This window comes from Orbicella faveolata, unplaced genomic scaffold (genome assembly GCF_042242905.1).
Source record: "Orbicella faveolata isolate gen_17 unplaced genomic scaffold, um_ofav_v1 contig_47, whole genome shotgun sequence".
NCBI lineage: Eukaryota > Metazoa > Cnidaria > Anthozoa > Scleractinia > Merulinidae > Orbicella > Orbicella faveolata.
This window is the reverse complement of record NW_028301577.1, coordinates 13,290,055-13,309,192: the sequence shown is the minus strand read 5'-3', so window position 1 is coordinate 13,309,192 and position 19,138 is coordinate 13,290,055. Positions and strand designations below refer to the sequence as shown.

Below are 19,138 nucleotides of genomic sequence, written 5' to 3'. Positions count from 1 at the left end.
AGTTGAAAATACGACGCGCAGCGGAGTATTTTTGACGAACTTCGAGGTGTTTGGAAATGTGGTCAAACACTGTCTTGAGTGTTTGATATATCTTCTCAATCGACAAGAAAACTATGAAGAAAATGGAGAAATATAATCGTAAAAATCTATGCTAATTAAGATCAGATATCCAAACGCTCTCAAGGTCATGATTTCCTTTGTTCAAACTTGATGAATTATAATGAGTTTGAGAAGTGACCTTTGAACTCGTTTGGTAAGTCATGCGAAACCCGTGTGCGCGACTATTTTAAAGGAAGCTATGGAACAATACACCGCTTATCATGCAAACTGTCTGGCAGTTTTTTTTAGCTTTGACTACTGATACAGTTACATAGAGAGAGTGGACACACTTAAGTCCACAGTTCTAAATTCCAAGCAAAAGGATACTGTCCACGAGTCGACCAATCACAGAACAGTAATAAGCAAGATCTGGAGTCCAGGGCGTGTCATCAGAGTTGGACAGGTACTCCATGTACCCCTTGGACAAACACCTGAACAAAGACAAAACAACCTTTCCGCACCATAATTAAGTTAAATTAGTTGAAAACTTCGCCGGCAGACTGTCCGCAGAGAATTGAATTCACGGAATATTGTTACGCTTACTTTTAACTGGCTTTAATTTGACTGTATTAAACGCATATAACATTAGTTCAATGTACAAATCTGATATTTGGAAAGGTAAATAGTTCGTTGAACACTTCGCATGTCAGACTGTCTCTAGAGAACTTAGATTCTTGGAATTGTTATGCTTACTTTTAACTGGCTTTAACTTGACTGTATTAAACGTTGAGAACAGTAATTCAATGAACATATCTGATGTTTGGAAAAGGTAAGTGTACTATTATTTGTCGAATTTCCACTAAATCTATGTTTACCTTAACAAGGCTCGCAGTAGCTAGCGTATGAGGAGGTGAAAAAGATTGCAGCAAACCTACAGTACCGTTATAGCTCACGCACAAACACTCACCAGCCGGCTGGGTGGACATCCTTTTGTGCACCTGTTGAAAGCAAATATGAGACTGATGTCCGTGGCTGTCACTAAAGCTATTATATTGTTGCCCAAAATCCTAAAGATTAGAAGCGCGCACATTTTTTAATTGGAGAGTGTCTAAATTAACAAGTAGTCTGGACAGTTCCTACGAAATATATTTAACATCCTACTGATCCTAGTCTAATTTTGAAATAATTGAATTCAAAAAATCCCTCTGACTAGCAATTATTTTCAAATTGGGCTGTATGTAGTCCTATTACATATATAAACTAGTTTGCCTTTATAAGAAAGGTAAGCAATTAAACTTAGTTGAGTACCAAAGTAACACTGAATGAGCCTTTAAAGATCGCGCTAAATCCAGCCAATAATTCCTGGTCCTTTGATGGTGCTCCCAAATATCCATTCAAAGTCTATAATTACTCATACATTTGAAAGCTAGCGAAAATATATGACACGTTCACTTCTTAACAAGGAATCAAGACAAAGTAAAAAAATAGACGTAACGTTATGAAATCATAAAGCATCTCGTTTACAGCTGAGTTATCCTCTTCATCTCGGCCTACCGAGGGAAAGAATAAGTTGGCCATTGAGCAGAGATGGCAGATGCAGGGAGCGGACTGTCAGGGGAGATTCGACCGTAATGGTTAATACAGTGAACTTTCGCGTTGCAGACACCCCGGTATTACGGACAGAAGCTACACCCCCGACCGAAACTACAAAGAAATGCACGGAAGCAACTTCCGCCATTACAGAGCACTTCATGCAATCCCAAGCTAAAATTTTTATATTTCTTCTCTCGTTCAAACGGACAATTTGGACTGACGTACTGAATGACATAATTACTCTGCAGTCTTGGAATGTTTACTATTTCGCACACTATTTTGACCAATATTTTATGATTACGTGTCGAAGTAAATGTGCACTACAAATTAAATAAAACTGGAAAATCTTACCAGAGTATAGCAGTGTGCGTTGTATGTGATATTTTCATCACATCTCGCTATTTCGAACTCTAGCTATTACGGACACTAAATGACGGTCTCGAGGGTGTCTGCTATAACGAGAGTTGAGTGTATGAGCGATCAAAACTTACCAATAATTGCTCCAACAAGCTTCTTCTTGAGAGCGGGTTTGTCCCTCAGGCATTGCTCGTAGTAATGTAGCGTGTTGTACAGGTATGTTATAGGACGATCTTACGAACAAAACATCGACAAACAGGCATGTGAGATAGTAAGAAATGTTAAAATGTTCAAGGGGAGCCAGTAACATTCATTTCTGATGTTAAATAACAAAAAACATGATGCCAGAGACTAGAAAAACATCTGCCGTGGTACATAGAATACGTTTCAATTTCGCCTGACACGGTTTGTCCCTCAGGCAGTGCTCGTAGTAATGTAGTGTGATGTGCAGGTATGTTATAAGGCGATCTTACGAACAAAACATCGACAAACAGGCATGTGAGATAGTAAAAAATGATAAAATGTTCAAGGAGAGCCAGTAACATTCATTTCTGATATTAAATAACAAAAAACATAATGCCAGAGACTAGAAAAACATCTGCCGTGGTACAGAGAATACGTTTCAATTCCGCCTGACATCCCGTCGTGTTTGACAGATTAATCACCAGGGTCGTGTTGTTCAAAGCCGGTTAAGCTAACCCAGGATTAGCGAGAATTTTAATTTCAGGTTTGTAACTTTTCCGTTTTCGGTGAGGTTTCCTGTTTAAATTGTTTGTCTTTCACTTTCGAGCGTGAGTAATCTCAACCTACACAAGATAAAAGAAGTGAAAAACATTTTTATACCCGAAAAATTACTTCTTCGGTTAACTTTTAATCCTGGCTTAGCGTTAACCGGCTTTCGAGCAACCCGGCCCAGGATAAAATGAGTGAACATTAATTTGTTATAAAAAAGGTTATTTAAACAAACCATGGAACTTGTACAAGCAGCCAAGATGATCAAGAAGACTTTCCAATGACTTGTGCACTGGTGCGAGCTCCAAGAAACGTTGAATGACAATGTCAAAAACCTAAACACACATGAACAGCAAGTCAAGGAATACCTTCGAAAACAAAAACAAACAAGCCACTGAAACTGGTCTTGGATTCTGAGATTCTCAATTTCTTTAAATAAAGTTGTCAAAACCCTCATCGAGACGACCACAACGGGTGGTCGCGACCACTTGAGAGAGGTGGCCGATCAAGAAGGGTTTATTTACAGTATTTTACTGACAATAATTGGGGGACTTTGATAACTGGCCGCTTTATAGGGGGTGACCGCTTGATAGAAGTTCGACTGCATATGTCAGATTGCATCAAATATACTCTCATTTTGCATCATCTAACGTGTTAGAATTACTCTGGTTAACGAATGAATAGATGAGAAAATAAATACCCGTCACATTTAGAATTACACTTTGAAGTGACGCTCAAATACAAGAAACTCATCTTTGAAGTGATCAACCCATGCTTGGCAAGGAAAAGTTGTTGAAAGCGGCAGTGAATGAAATGCACTTACCGGTAAAAACCTTAGACACACATTACCAAAGTAGATGGGCAGGTATTGCACTGTTGGTGCAGAGGCTAACGCTCCAGCAGATTCCAACAGTCCTTCAAAATAAAATCTCTCAGGGTAGCTCTGGAAGAAAACCATTTAACGAGACGTAGTTCAGAGTTGAATCAATTTACATGGCGTGTTACCACTGACTGACAATTTATATTTGCCAGCATCAAAGGTCCACAATTTGTGAGCAAAATAGCCCTTTGCGTGGATTGCGTGCCTACGATACTTAATTTTCTGTTTATTTGCCAGCATCATTTGTGACTACAATAGCAAGAAATTGGAAATACCCGGCAATTAGCTTTCTGAACTTCAAATGGAGACTAAAACCTAAGTGCGCGAGACAGCATTAGGGAAGGTTCCAAGGTCTCCAACTTTCCTTTGTCGCATTTACCATAGTGGAATATTTGAAAGAAAATTTATCTTTGTTCTCGAAACATTTGGGGATAAATTAAAGGGAATCTTGGGTCGATAATTATTTGTCTGTTTTGAATACTCAGCGTTTCGCTTACGCCATACTTGGATTTCAAATTTTCCACGCGCCGCCATGTTTATTTTTGCAAAGCTTGATGGGAAATTATGACGTCAGTGCGCGGTTGGACGTTTTTAAATTACAGTATTGCGTGAGCTATAAAAGCGCTTCTAATCGTTTGTAATTCATATTCCGAACGAATATCTACAATTCCAACAAGAAATCGTCTTCTAAAGACAGAGATATCAACTTAAATTCCATTAGGTATCCCTCGGAACTTAAACTGCTTTTCAACCAAAATTCCCTCTAATCTTGTAAACAGATCAGACTTAAATGACTGTCACTCATGGTAGTCACAAAACTGTTCGATCTGTTCACGTGTATCTGTTTGCCGGTACAATTTGAAGTAAAAGTAATCCTATAGTGTTTCTTCAATTGGCTGATGACTGCTGGCTGAGTCATTATGCCCAGGGGGTGAGCCACAGAGACTGATTAACAAACGGTTCAAACGCTTACCGTGTGGTATGCCATGTGTTTCTGATGCCATTCATTCTGTAGCCAGTGTTGAGGAGAGTTCTACAAAGAAAGGGATAACAACATTCAAACCGACCTCTAGACAAGATGAAAGTCAAAATGACTAACCAGAGCCTGGTTGTTTAATGCAAGGTTAACCTCGCCCAAGATTAGAATCAACTTCAAATTAGGTTATAAGTTATCAGTAGTCGCTTCTGTGATTTCTATGTCCAATATTTATAACTTTGGACAATGCCTACCTTGCGAATTCATGTTCCTCTCGCCTCGTACTGCCTCCGGCCGTTTAAAGGAACTACGTCACGGTTTGTGCATCTTGAAAAGTTTAGTCTAAATTTTTCAAGTTCATCGTTTGCAATCCGTGTTAATCTTCTCCATCCTTAACTAACCTTGTTTCTTTATGGTTTGTTATTATCTCTTTGGTGTTTTTCTATCTTAATTAGTTAACCACAATTTTCAAGCTTTTTTCAACTTAAAGGCAACTTTGTACGTGGCCAAAATAACTCAAAATTCCGTGACTGAGCTCCTTTAAGGACTTTGCAAGAGAGAACTCTCGTGAACGCCTAAAGCAAACCTCCAAAGTGCCCGAGAGCGAGGGATGAGACTGTATTCACAGGCCAGGTACTAATTATTTTACCTGTTTGAAGTTTCCAGTACAACTGAAACCACGTACATGCATAAACCTACCTCGCGTATGAAAGCGTTCACTCGAGTCCTGAACTCGTGCGGCTTCAACAGCAACAGTTGAATGATAAAGAAGCAAACCTGCGCTTCATTTCCCTCATGGCTGCGCAAAGCCTAAGAAAACACAATGTCATTACTATCAAGTTAAATAATGTTGACGAATCATTTTAGCGACATGTGAACAACATATGTTCACCAATTTGTTTGTCTGGCTAGAACAAGGGCGCTTTCCATTCCACCAAAATTTCCGGTTTGAAACTTTCAGAAATTTCAGTATCTTCCAGAATTTCCGGACAAGCGGACGGCATCGCAAGGTTTAACCAAACTTTCGAAAATTTCTTACGAGGAATTTCCGTTCCATTTAATTTTCCTCTAGCAATTTTCGAAATTTTTGGTTTAATGGTTCGCATCTCGAAAATTGAACAATTTCGGATTTTCCGGAAACTCCCCAAGGAAGTTTCTTTACCATTTACTCCCATTTCGAAAGTTCCGAAACTTTTGGTTTAATTAAAAGCGTCCCATGTTTACGTTGCCAATTACGGACTTTACTCTGCTTGGATGCAATCGCCTCTATGTAAATAATTCAGCCCTGAAGCCAAAACTAAACCGTTTCGTTTATGAGGAAACTTAACAAAAACAGAAACGAACGAGAAACGAACGTGAGAATCTAAATGTTGCCAAGAAATATACACTTATTAAGAGACATATACACTTATTAAGAATATGAGAGAACCTCATTTAAAAGAAGACGGCAGCTGCACTCACCAGACAGAGAACCAGTCTGTCCAAAGTAACCACATTGTACTTCCATATCAAGTCATTAAGGTGTGTAATGCACTGTGTACGAGAAACAGAGCAGCATTTTAGACAATAATACAATTACATGTGATAACTAATTTAACAAGGTCGACCACCATAACTGTAAATTTCATCAGCCAGCCATGATTGAAACTTCAGTTGATAGCAGATGGAGCATTAGTTGACAACAAAGTGATGCCCAGTTCCCTCTATGAGACGCTGCAGGGAATCATGGTAGTTGTATTCATTATCTTGGACTGAATATTTTGTTTTGACGAATACAACTACCATGATTCCCTGCAGGCACGTCTCACTTGTCGCTGAAGTAATAATGTAGCAAATATATATTATCATTTTACTTTTATATATTATCATTTTACTTTTATTTTCTCCTTCACACCTTGCTAACGTGTTTTCCTCCTACAGATGTAGAAAACTCATATACCAAGTAATCAGCAAACACTCGCACATGAGCAGAAAGTGCACGAGCACCTAGCCGTTCCAGAACTCTGAGTACAAAAAGTTCATAAAAATGTTTGTTAGGAATAAATATACAGTGCCTAAAAATATTTATATCTTAACTGTGAAGACCTTAGCTAAAACATTCAAAACGCAGAAAGGAGATATGACCATTTTAATCAGGACAGTTGAAAACAACATTTATATAACATCAAAGGCCCTACTAACCAGTTTGGGTAAGTGGAAATGATTATCAAAGGCGCGCAAAGCGTGCAGACTTACTTGTGACACACTGGGTTAAGACGGCTTGATTCCAGTAACATCTTCCACAAAATGCTGCAAGAAAGAAATGCTTTTCACCGATCAGCGTTTTCAATGTGCAGTTATTTAACAGCAATGTCATCTGTATCTCTCAGGTGACAATGGGCTAAAGCTAACGTTTATGCACTCACAATCTATTCCTAGCTCCTGTTACGCTGTTGATTGAACCATGCACAACCTACAGTGTGTGTCCTTCCAGATCAACATGTTTTTCTTCTCACTAAACTTCTCGTCCCTCAATTCTCGAAGACTCTCCTTCAGTCCTTCATGTTTGATAAGGTCTTTGATATCTTACATGTTCCTGCAGTCCCTGTCAGGTCAATCTAATCATACAGTATCAATCTCCAAATAAAAATGGCATTGCTTACCAAATGAAAACATTTGTCGAGGAGGGATCCGCAAAATGATTGAATATTTCAGTTTCTGATGTCATTGCTGAAAGTATAAAGATATATTTCTTCAGTCAGTACTTGTGTATTTTCACTACCAGTTTCCTGGTGAAAAATCTGGATTTCTCTATGTGGCTACTGTCAAGAGAGTTAACCATAAAGGGTTTATTCTACAATGATCTCTCTTAAAGCCAATCATGTGACGCGAGTTTTACTCAGATGGAGCAAGTTCGTCGCTTGTAATCCATGCCAGTCTTCTCCATCCTTTACAATTCTTGTTCCTTTACACTTTATTATTATCTCTTTAGTGTTTTTCTATCTTAGGAACCTACTATTTAACAGGTTTCCTTCAATTTAAAGGGAATTTTGTACGCAGCCAAAGTAACCCAAAATGCTGTGACTGAGCTCCTTTATCCTCCACGAAAACATCTACGCAACACGCATGGTAACACAAACCGCAGGAGGACCAGATACTAAAGTTAAATATAATTTTAGAGGGATTACCTTGAGCACAAGGTCTATATGAAGGATTAACTCGTTTATCTTCATGCTCTCTTGCCACTGTTGAATACAGGTGCCACTTTGAACGGGGACTTGCCAGCAATGTTTGTGTGTTTCGTTCCCTTTCGGTCCACAATCTCTTACTAATCACTCGCATGGTTTGCTTTTCAACGACAAAGGAGTCATTCTCACGGTTATAACGTTTAAAGTATTGAGATTCAAGTGCTGCACCTCATAGAGAGGACAAATATACAAAATACACTTACATTTCCATCTTCTGTACTCGTCTTCCACTCTTTGTCTCAGTGCCTGCTTAGTTTCGTGAGGGCAAGGATTTTGCGTGTAAAATTGCCGAAGGGGTAGAGGAAAACACGCCAGAGTGTGGCTTGCCCAGCTAATAAGAAAACAAAGAAACGAACGTCATGTGATGAGCAGCATCGTCAAAAACAATTTCCGACTGAACAATGCTTTTCTAAATGGAGATGCTGTTAAGAACACAAAAAGAACAAAAAGCCCTTGTTGGTAAGTAAAGTAAAGTAAAGTAAAGTAAAGTAAAGTAAAGTAAAGTAAAGTAAAGTAAAGTAAAGTAAAGTAAAGTAAAGTAAAGTAAAGTAAAGTAAAGTAAAGTAAAGTAAAGTAAAGTAAAGTAAAGTAAAGTAAAGTAAAGTAAAGTAAAGTAAAGTAAAGTAAAGTAAAGTAAAGTAAAGTAAAGTAAAGTAAAGTAAAGTAAAGTAAAGTAAAGTAAAGTAAAGTAAAGTAAAGTAAAGTAAAGTAAAGTAAAATCCTTTATTTAAAACACGATTATCGTTTAAGCACTACATGCTTGAGGGGTCGTGTAGCCAATTAATTATGTATTAGCAGAAGCATATCACATATGCTTCTGGTATTAGTTGGTAGACTGACCAACTGGCTAAATAGATTAACACGAAAGCAGATCAGGGAATTCATAGAAGCTGGAAAGAAGAGATTTACATGAATTAATTTGGAGTGCTGGAAATCAACCCAAGTATTTCCTTCCGGTAGAATTGGAAGGCACGACCTCAGGGTTAGATGACCGTTTCTCTGGCAGCTGGGCAGCAAGACCAGACGGGAAAAGATCATGGCACCGATATTAGAATCTGGTAATAGAGTCTGGAGAGTAGACAACTGACTCTGAACTAATTAGATTACCACTCTGAAATCTGGCTTACTATAGTTACAATTTGCTTTGCGAAAAGAAATAATCGCTCTGAAATGATTCCCACTTTTCAAAAAGCAGATACGTAGTTCTCACTTGCGTGTATGTTTTCAAATGTATTTTGATCAATAAAACTTAGCCTGGTAGGATGGTCACTATTTACATACCTGTGTGGAGTATTGGTGATCAGAGTTCTCAGAATTCCTTCATACCAGTTTACACTCGATTCTGCAGCTATGAACAAATAAACAATTTTGTGATATTACCAAAAAAAAAAGCAGCCCAGAATCTAGATTAAGATGGTACAAAGATATTGTCGTATTCCGTAACAAACACGTCAACAACACAATCTTGTTTGAAACTGTTACAATCCAGCACGCAGTTAAAATTGCTGATATAGTCTCTTCCAAAGTGGTGTGACAGGTCTGCCTGCACCTTTACTGGAAAACATTAACTGTCTTTATAGCATAGCTAGCAAAACTCAGTATATGCAAGCATGCTTCATAATCCAATTATGCACGCTTATGGCCTGAGAAAGTTAACTTTGGTTAGCTAGAGAAATTTATTTCCATTGGCAATGCTATAAAATAAGTGAGTCATAATTTAACTGTGCATCATCAGGTTATAGTGCACTTGTGTAGGTTGGAGAGCACTCAAGAAGCTATGGTTGCGGCTGCGCTTCGAGCAACTCTTACGCTTCTTCCTTGCTCTCCAAACTTCTCGCCGGCGTGCGTCATAGCTCAATGATGCATGCTAAAGCATGAATAGAATGTTAATCGATGAGCTTACTTACAAGTTATATGCATAGCCCGTGCTATGGTCAATACAAGGGCTCGATTGAGTTCCTCAGATTCAGCAGACAAAAGCTGGGAAAGGAAATTAATTCACAACAATGTTAATAGTTATTAGCATATCATTGCACTGCCAAAGACATAATATCTTATCCTAACAATACGACCACAAAATGAGGTTCTTGGTGCATTTTTTCTCTTGCAAGTATGTGCCTGAAACTTTACCACTCCCTTTAACAGAAAGTGCTAAACCTTCACACAAAACGTTGCTAATACTCATTTGTAAATAGACTTACTTCTTGTAAAGACTCAATTTCAATGGCAATTTGGTGATTTTCATTTAGGTTTTTAATTCCGTCATTTATGTTTAGGTTTTCTTTTGATATATTAAAAACATCTAAAGAAATCTGAAATAGAAGTTATTTTCTTTACTAATTCAAGGTTTGTGCAACTTTGACTACAAACACGGTAAAACACAGCTAAGATATACAGTGTAGTTTTCGTAGATGTCTCTCATGGAAGGATGAACAGACCTACCTTGACGTCAACTTTGGAAGATTCACATTAGAGTAAATATATCATATATAGAATCTTCTTTCCCGTCTGCGTCTTGAGTTGATTAACTGAGAGACAAATATGTAACCCCCACAAGAAGACTGTCACTTCATGAAAGAAAATACTTCAATGTGATCCCAATTCAAGGATCCTCTTAGAGTTTGGTTATTGTTATTCACCTGTTTTGGTTCAGCATTAAAGCGAGACAGTTGTGGCTGTACTTCAGAGCTTCCTAATCCTGTGATAAGCCTGAGGGCTGTGCTCTCAACACTGTTGGATGTACAAGAATCACCATCATCAGAAACAGTAAAAAAACCCCTGTGTAAGAACCTAGTGGTTTAAGAACCTGCTGGCAGAAATTTGCCATTCTAAAACCCAAAGATGTAAGAACCTGTTTAGCCAAGCAAGATCAAGAAGTTTCTTGTATGTGGGTTACAATTAAATTAAATTAATTAAATTGTTTAATTAATTAAACAATTAAATTACCAACTCTTGTTTTAGAGGTAACACTTCCTATACATTGTGTAATCAGTTGTGTTAGTCTTCTCATAATACAGTTGTGAATAAAACTATATATTTAAGGACCAAAGTTTATTTTTCTGGTAATCGACAACTATATCTCGAGCTCCTTCATAGAAATTAAGAACCTAATAACATCCTATTTAGCCTAAATTGTCAATAAGTACCCCAAAATACAAGAAACTATTTTGCCAGACTTCAAAAAGTGCAGGTTCTTAAACACGGGTTGTTACTGTTTCATGCGTCTTGCCAATAGTTAATAGAGGGGAATAGTTATGAAGCCTGGCAAACTTCACAGGAGCAAACAAAGATGACAAGATTTACGTTGGAATGTCCACGACCGTGCACAATCTTTTTTTGAACGCTCATACAGTGTGCATGAATTAGGTTACCGAAACGTTTCTATTGGTTAGTTCCTCAGCCGGAAGTAAATGTCTCCTGTGTTTTCTGAATTGGTAACCACCAGGACCCAATCTTCATTGCATCCTCAGTTTTCCTCATTTACTTCAGTTACCTCTAATTCCCCGTTCTTTTCTTCTTTTTCATACATATAATTCTGACAAATCTTCCGAAAAATGTATAAAAGTCCACAGGTCCTTCAGCTGTTAAATTATGACGGCATTTTAAGACTGCCTGAAACCTTCACGAGCTAACAAGAGAATAACGCCAAATCATATCAACAATGTAACATTTAACTATACCCCCCACCCCCGCCTTAACTGCTCCCTGAGAATTAGTCAAAAATCAAGAGTAAATTACCACAAATGAAGCTGATTCTGGTTTGTATGTGGCACGGCAGCAAGCGAGTGTAAATGAGAGAGCAGGGTCACTCTGTAGTGAGGTTGAATGTGATGCAGACGGTAACTGAACATCTCGAGCAATGTGTGGAGAATTCCCCAAGCATGACTCTTGAACACATTGGGAAGCAAGGAACCTGCAGATAGTACAAACAAACAATCTGATCACTTCATCTCATTCTTTTACATGATCTCAGTTTAAAGGAATTTTGACCACAATGAAAGAATAAAAGACTACACCGTGTCGCTTGCACACGGCTAAGTGGGTCATAATGCGTTGCAGAGTAAGTTATCAGTAAGTTTTAACTCTGTTTTCTGCAGCAGTGGAGGGGAGGTGTACTTATGTAGATAAGTGACGGGAAGGTGCGCATCAAGCCACTAAGTTAGAATACCAAAACTGTCCTATTAGGTTAAAACCAGACCCAAGAAAGACAATGACTCAGAACAGAACCCCACATGCAAAACTCCTTTTTTCCTCAGTACTGTAACAAAGGAAGCCTCCATGTTATTTGCATTTAAATCACATTTGCGAATGAAAGTGTCCCATTAACTTGACATACATAATGAGAACTTTGGGTTGCAAAATTAGTTATCCCCCTCTCCAAGTCTCTCTGACTTCTCAGTGCACCTCCAAAAAGTCACCGCAAAGTTTCTATTCCTATAAAAGTCCTCAGATCACAAATGTAATCTAACATGTATGAAAGCCAATTCTGGGACATGTTGTAGTTTCAGCCTGAAGTTGCCTCGCATCCATGTTGGATTACATTGTAATGCAAATGAGAAAACCTAACCGTGAAAAGAGCTATTGCTTGACATAAAAAATAAATGAGATCTTTGCATCGCAAAGTTCTCAGATCGCAAATTTCAAGTCCTATTAAAAGGGTTTCAAACCTCCACGTCACCATTATCCCTAAGTACAATTTCTGCAGCATGAAGTCACCAGGACTATTGTTATTTCCCTTACATTGATTGCTAGTTGTCTATCACTAGCAACCTCTTAGCATTGTTCCAACAAATTGCGCTCGAGTAATTTTACACCTGTTCCAACACTGAAACTATGACCAGGACCTGACAAATCCCAAACATTGGACTTCTTAATCCAGAGCTCATACACCGCTGTGTCTTTAGTTTTATATAATTTGAGTTTAAATGCGCATTTGAACATGTCCACATGGAATCACTATCACTATCACTATCACTATCACTATCATTATCATTATTGTCACCAAAAGGGAGAATTTCTAAATCAATTGGAAAGTAACGATGTTTATGATCAGTCTTACTAATGAATCCTTTGATTCCCAGTGACTCAATTTCCATATAGACAAGCAGGCGACTGTAAGTTTCCACCAATGCTGGGGCCAGAGCAAAAGATGATGGTGTGTTGCCTAACTTGATGATACGATTAACAATGCTGTGAATGAAACTGAACAGAAAACACTGATTTAAGACAGTGGCGTACCAAATCATTTACAGAACGGACAAGTTTCAGATATAAGAATTGAGGATGCACCATAACCAAGAGAGGGTGGCCTGGAGTGGACTATTCCCAGTGCCCCATGATAAATCTATCATTAGCTTTGTAACAAGTGGTGTTTGTTACAATTATCACGTCTTCGTGAATTTTTGGTGCATTGTTGTTCAGTGACCTCACAATAAAATAAATGGATGCCTGGGAATAAAGTGCTGCGCAACAACATTCAAAAATCAGGTATCTTTCTCAAAATAGCAAGGTGCATGCCTGCTATCTACATTCTCTTAGATTATTCTGTCCGATGAAAACACGTAGAAATCGCACAAGTTGAATAGCGCTAGACAAATAACCATCTACAGGGACAAAAATAATTCAGTAAATTGTAGATTCTAGATTTGGCAATGATACATTGGCTATTTAAGGTGATTCCCTAGTAAAAGAACCCGCCATAGATTTCTGATGCAAATTGTTATGCTGTTGTTACAGGACAAGGAGATATTAAAAACGTAGTAAAAAGAGGGGGTCACCATGCTTGTTTTCACGCCACAATGCTGCCAAATATGGTTATTAAGGTGACTTTTGGTAATATCCATGAGCAACAAATAAGCTCGATTATATTTCAATGCAGCGTGTTATATCACAAAGAGTTTGAATTTCTTTGATTGTTTATTCATCTACGTTCCACAAAAAATGTCTTCAAATACCCTTCATTTTTTTTATCCTTTAAAGGAAACATAATTTGGACATGCGTTGTTGGGCCCGTTATGTCTCCCTCTGTAGTATTTATTTCATTTGCCAAAAAAGTAGCCATAGATTTCTGCTAATTTTTTTTCTCAATTATTGAGGATATTGTTCTCATTGAAATTATGAAATAAAAAGTGGGGGTCACCGTGCTCGTTCAAAAAGAGAAAAGGAGCATTTATTTTGCTTTCGAGCTTAGTTTGAGGGAAATCTCTTTTGTACGCACACATGCTCATGTGCGTGCTCTAATGACCCGAAAATCGTGGGCAGTAGGGATGCGCAATGCAATACTAAGGAATCACCTTCATCGTATCTATAACAAAATTGGTGATTGGTTTTCCAGGGGCACTTATTTGTCCCTTTGGCGTGCAATCACATGGGTGTCCAATAACAGCTATCCAATTACAACTTTTGTAACTAGATCCCTGCAATTGGCTGGCAAGCAATAGATCTAACCCAGGCTCTGAGATGCAGAGTCTGATTTGATTAACATTAGACCAACATGCCACCCAAAGACACCATCAAATTTATAGGGCTAAAATCTTTAACAAGACCTTTAATCATCCATGTAATACTTGAAGAGCTATACCTCATTTTTGCATGCACAGTGAGTGAATCTAACAGGCTCATTGGACATGGAACTGTAGGCCCTGCAGCAAGTGTATTTGATGGGCCAGGTAACTGTGTTGTTGCTTTGTTGTTTCCATAACACATTTCAACCAGCACAGCCATTGGTACAGTGAAACAATCTGGGTTGGTGCTGTCTGTTGAAAGAATAGTTGTACCTTGAGAGCTTGTTCTAGTGTCCACAGGAATGAAAAGATGGTAGCTGTATATTTTACCACAATACCATGCGAGCTTTGCAAAGCCCATAAAGTACAAGGAAAGCCATATAAATTTTTAAAATAATTGTCCCTGTGCTAACGACATTGTGTAGGCTAGGTTTGAAGATTTTAGAATTCTTTTGTACACTTTTGTGAGCATTGTTAAAGAATTATAGGTAAATGTACCAATTGCCCCCTTTTTTCCTACAGAGGATTGTGTAGATAGTGGGCCAACACATGTGTAGTCTAAAACAAATCTTAGTAAAGTGGGTGGCTGTTCTTATGTCAGTATTTACTTTGAACAACACTAGTACTCCAACTGAGTTCAAACTAGTTATCCACTCTCCATTAAGAAAAATGCAAAATGAAGCTTTTGATGATTGGTTGGGTGAACATTTGATTGACCATTTGCTCCATTTCCTTACTTAGTGAGCATACATAAGAGCTCTACATCCCATTTCAGCCCAATTCACGTAAGAATCCTATGACTGTTAGCATCCGCAACATGTTGTCTCCCCTCTCGCTTGCTTCTCCTCGCTATCACGCTTCTTGTTTCCCATCCCTCCCTTCCCTATCCTTTTACACTTTCAACTCACTCGAGCACAGTCGCATTTCTCCATCTCTTATTCAGTGAGCATGAAAGGGACTGTCATGAAATGTATGCTATTTGATAACATTAGGTTTGATATACTTACAGGCATTACAGAGAAGAGGAATCTTGTAATTTGTCAAGGAGAATGAGTTAGCTGCAGCTGTTCTAGAAGACATTTGTATAAACCTGAAAAGAAAAATAGAATAGTGTAACACCTAAAAGGAGCCATAGAATACCAATACCATCAGGATTGTATTTCATTGATTCTGCTCTCAGTAATAGATATCTCATTAAAAGCGTTTAAAAAATATGAACTTACTCAATTTGATCCTTAAGTGTGTGAGGAACAGCAGGTCTCCAAGTCACATCCTCAGACTGGGCCTTAGAAATATGAATAAAAGATTGATTGATTGGCTTTTCATTCTAATAAGATCAAAATTATTGCAGATTTCATAAATGAATAGCTTGCTACAGTCATTTAGTTAATTTGGGAAAGTCAGTATAAAGAATAACGAGAGGAATTTTAAGAATATAGTCAAAGATTTAAATCTGAAAGTGGAGTTTTACCTTCTTTGCTAAATGAACCCAAATGCAGGCCATAGCTAATGAGTGAACTGAATCAGCCACAGTTATGTCTGGGAGTGGCAATGGCTGGAACAGAACAAAAGAAAAAGGTTAATAAGTCTCAGACTGTGACATAGCAAAATATGTTAAATAAACAGGTGCAAAACAGTGTACACAGAGTAAGGTGCAAGCAGACCTTATTTTTATCAAATACATCTCCAATACTGTAGCTAATCAAGTGTGGTCTAGGTATTAATTTGCCACCCAACTGATGAATCCTTGCCTGTACAGTGTACATACCAAAACTGAAACAGGGTCACCACTATTCAAGAATACTGTTAAATATTTTGAATTGCTTCATGTTGATTGTGCTAAGTAAAGTTGTGATAACAGCAGTCAAGACTAAAATAATTCACCTCTCCTAAGACGAACAGAATTAGTTCCCACAATCATCTCTCATTTTCATCTTGAATTAGTTATAAATAATACAGCTGCTATAAGTAAGCAACTGAGACTTGTGTCAAATCTACACAAACCTGTTTCTCAGGGTAAAGTAAATCAAACAACTTCATTACAGGTCGGAAATCACTCAACTACAAAATAAAAATGTGATATAAAAGATTAACACTTATCAATACCTCCTTGCTACAAATTTGATTAGCAAAAATAAATAAAGAACTAATTTTTGTAGCAAACTACTCTGTAACAAAGTTTAAAATGACAAGAGCATTGTCAATTGATTACTATTGTCTACTTACAGGATTTTTCTGGACACTTCCAGAAATAAACTGCAGTAGAACCCACATGAGATGATCCCTCCCCTTTTTAAGGTTTCTTCCACTTAGCTGCAAATCAAAGAGAAAAGGAAACTACTCATTTAAGAAGAAATGTATGCAAAATGAAACTTACATGTATGACTCAAAAAGAATTAGACTTGAAAGAATTAGACTTGGGGATTGGGGGCGGGGGGGGGGGGGGGGGGTGACAGTTTGGTCAATTTAAAGCAATACTTAAGATTGAACAAAATCTTTAGTTCGCAGCAGAAGTTGAAAAAAGTATTAGACTTATTTCTTTTGCAAATAGTTATTCTAATGGTAGAGAAGAGTCTGATGAGGTTTAAATATTTCAGAAAAGTAACAAAATTGCTTTCCACGTCTGGGTATTCCAAATGGTGTCATTTTGCTCTATTGTCTGATCTCATCACTCAATTTATTGAGCCAAGAATTGGGCAAGGATTGAAGTACTGTCTTTGGTTCCAGAGATCACAGTTTCAAATAACACTGAGGCTTAGATTTTCTGTTTGACCTGTCTGGTGCATATATGTGTACATCATTTCTGGAGTTAATGCTCAATGCAAAGTTTTTCACCCATTAGCACTTATCGACTACATCACGTCAGCCCGCTGATGGACATGAAGTATTGGCTAAAAAAGTTTACGTTTCTTCAACTTTTGCTGAGCATAGCTGATAAGTATTACAGCTAACTGCACCTTTCAATAACATGAAACACACTCAAACAAGGGTAAAATTGTGTTTTTTACTGTCATCAACAATCTTAGAGGACCTTGCAGGAAACAGAAGTTCACTTTTAAGAGATTCAAAAGGCAGGGGTTTCATTAACGTTTTCAGCAAGAGGGCAACTGGTTTTCACAGGTGGGCAAAACTTTTAGACCTGAACTTCTTTGTAGGAAAAACTTTCCACTAGATGGTCAAACCTGCCAAGCAAAATCGTCCTCACGGCCAGTCAATTTGCCCAGTGCCCGGCCCTCAATGAAACCCCTGTTCAAAAGTCATGTTTGAGGGTTGCAATCCTTAGGTTCTGAACTTCAGAATTCACAACTTATTGAAAGGTGCAGTAAGTGTGGTTTCTGTCTTGGAAACTGATATGGCATGGGTGAGCTGTGTACCTTAGTGTAGAGAGACAAGACCATGTGTGGAAAGCTGGCAAACTGGAAAAGCACAAAGAAAATAAGGTGGCTAGACAAATGATGCCATAGCAACTGACATCCTGTTTCACTCATGCTGGCTTCATTCTCCTCTGATCTTTCCATGGCAACAACTATCAGGTCAACTAACAGCTCTTCTAAAGCTGGACATCTTTGCTTTTGCTGAAAAAGGAATATCCAGTATTAAATAATAGAATAAGAAGTAAGTCCCTGATAATAAGTATCTATGATGTGACTCCATGCTATTACATTGAATAATTATTAGCAGGCTTTCCTTAGAAATGCAGCCAAGTAAAAAGTGCAATTTCATATAATAATTAACAACTGTCTTATATTGCGCCTTTTAACATGCAATGATCAAAGGAACATCACATCCTAAATTCCAAAAATTATATCAAATTTCAAAAGCTAGTTTAAAAATGTACGTTTTGATTAAGGATTTAAACTATTGAACTGTGTTTGATTTCCTAAACATATTTGGAGATTTGCACTAGTTAGCTCTTACCAACATATTTTACTGGAAACAGGGTGGGGAAGGGGGTATTCCCTTATAATTATGGGCTACACAAGAGATGTGCCGCTAGAAAGGGTATGTTTTTCAAACATTTCAGTCCGGAACAGAGTATAAAAAAAATTTCACTGATCTAGAACAGGGTATTGTTTTCCTGAAAATCAACAAGCTTCTCTCTCAGACCTCTGAAACCTACAGTCTTTTGTATGGTGGTAGTTACATGCATGACAGATCTTCATTCAAACAGATGAATCTGACATGTGGTATTTGATGTAGATTTTGCCTGTCATCTATGTTCAATAACAACTATATTTCTTATGGAAATGGTCTGGAATAGGATTATTTACTCTATTTCAGCTGGAACAGGGTATCTTTCTTCGGCATTTAGTCTGGAACAGGGTCCTTGGTCTTGTTCAAGGCAAGGGTTTTTGTGGTCCAGCAACCAACCCCTACCCGATGTTTTGGAGAGTACCCTCCTCCCGTGCAACGTGAAAAACAAAGCACTAAAATGGTCATGATATCCACAGTATGTAGTGGGCAAGAGAACAATGACAAAAAGAAATAGTTTTCTAGTCCTTTGTTTTTACATGATAATATATTCATTACACTGTGTAACCACTAAGACAAGACCATTAAGAAATATTATCATATGGCTTGTTCTTGTAGCCGATATAATGCGCACTCCGATTGGCTAATTGTAGGGCATTATTCTCCTGTAATGCCCACGGGCCAATTACAGGCAAAAACACAGCAAAAAGCCATATAATAAACAACTTATTAACCTCAAACGTTCAGTCTTTACGGGAAAATCTCAAACCTCGACCTTGCCGTATTGCCCTCGCTAATGCTCGGTCAATATGGCAAGGTCTTGCCCTGAGATTTTCCAGTAAAGACCTCACTCTCGGTT

At 37.9% G+C, this 19,138-nt stretch overlaps 1 protein-coding gene across 2 annotated transcripts in view; it reads right to left on the bottom strand.

Moving 5' to 3' along the window:
- Window positions 1–19,138, bottom strand: part of LOC110046227 (mediator of RNA polymerase II transcription subunit 23-like) — a 40,218-nt gene that overhangs the window by 3,679 nt on the left and 17,401 nt on the right. For both annotated transcript variants that reach the window (XM_020751912.2, XM_089280137.1), the window contains 24 exons: window positions 17,682–17,882; window positions 16,534–16,620; window positions 16,312–16,368; window positions 15,779–15,862; window positions 15,531–15,592; window positions 15,315–15,397; window positions 14,385–14,559; window positions 12,864–13,006; window positions 11,543–11,717; window positions 10,444–10,534; window positions 9,712–9,784; window positions 9,086–9,152; window positions 8,008–8,135; window positions 7,220–7,286; window positions 6,813–6,866; window positions 6,472–6,580; window positions 6,039–6,110; window positions 5,277–5,387; window positions 4,575–4,634; window positions 3,545–3,664; window positions 2,957–3,056; window positions 2,124–2,222; window positions 1,007–1,037; window positions 427–530 (listed from right to left, as the gene is read on the bottom strand). In XM_020751912.2, the coding sequence (XP_020607571.2) occupies window positions 427–530; window positions 1,007–1,037; window positions 2,124–2,222; window positions 2,957–3,056; window positions 3,545–3,664; window positions 4,575–4,634; window positions 5,277–5,387; window positions 6,039–6,110; window positions 6,472–6,580; window positions 6,813–6,866; window positions 7,220–7,286; window positions 8,008–8,135; window positions 9,086–9,152; window positions 9,712–9,784; window positions 10,444–10,534; window positions 11,543–11,717; window positions 12,864–13,006; window positions 14,385–14,559; window positions 15,315–15,397; window positions 15,531–15,592; window positions 15,779–15,862; window positions 16,312–16,368; window positions 16,534–16,620; window positions 17,682–17,882 (2,353 nt within the window). The remainder of the gene's footprint in view (window positions 1–426; window positions 531–1,006; window positions 1,038–2,123; window positions 2,223–2,956; window positions 3,057–3,544; window positions 3,665–4,574; window positions 4,635–5,276; window positions 5,388–6,038; window positions 6,111–6,471; window positions 6,581–6,812; window positions 6,867–7,219; window positions 7,287–8,007; window positions 8,136–9,085; window positions 9,153–9,711; window positions 9,785–10,443; window positions 10,535–11,542; window positions 11,718–12,863; window positions 13,007–14,384; window positions 14,560–15,314; window positions 15,398–15,530; window positions 15,593–15,778; window positions 15,863–16,311; window positions 16,369–16,533; window positions 16,621–17,681; window positions 17,883–19,138) is intronic.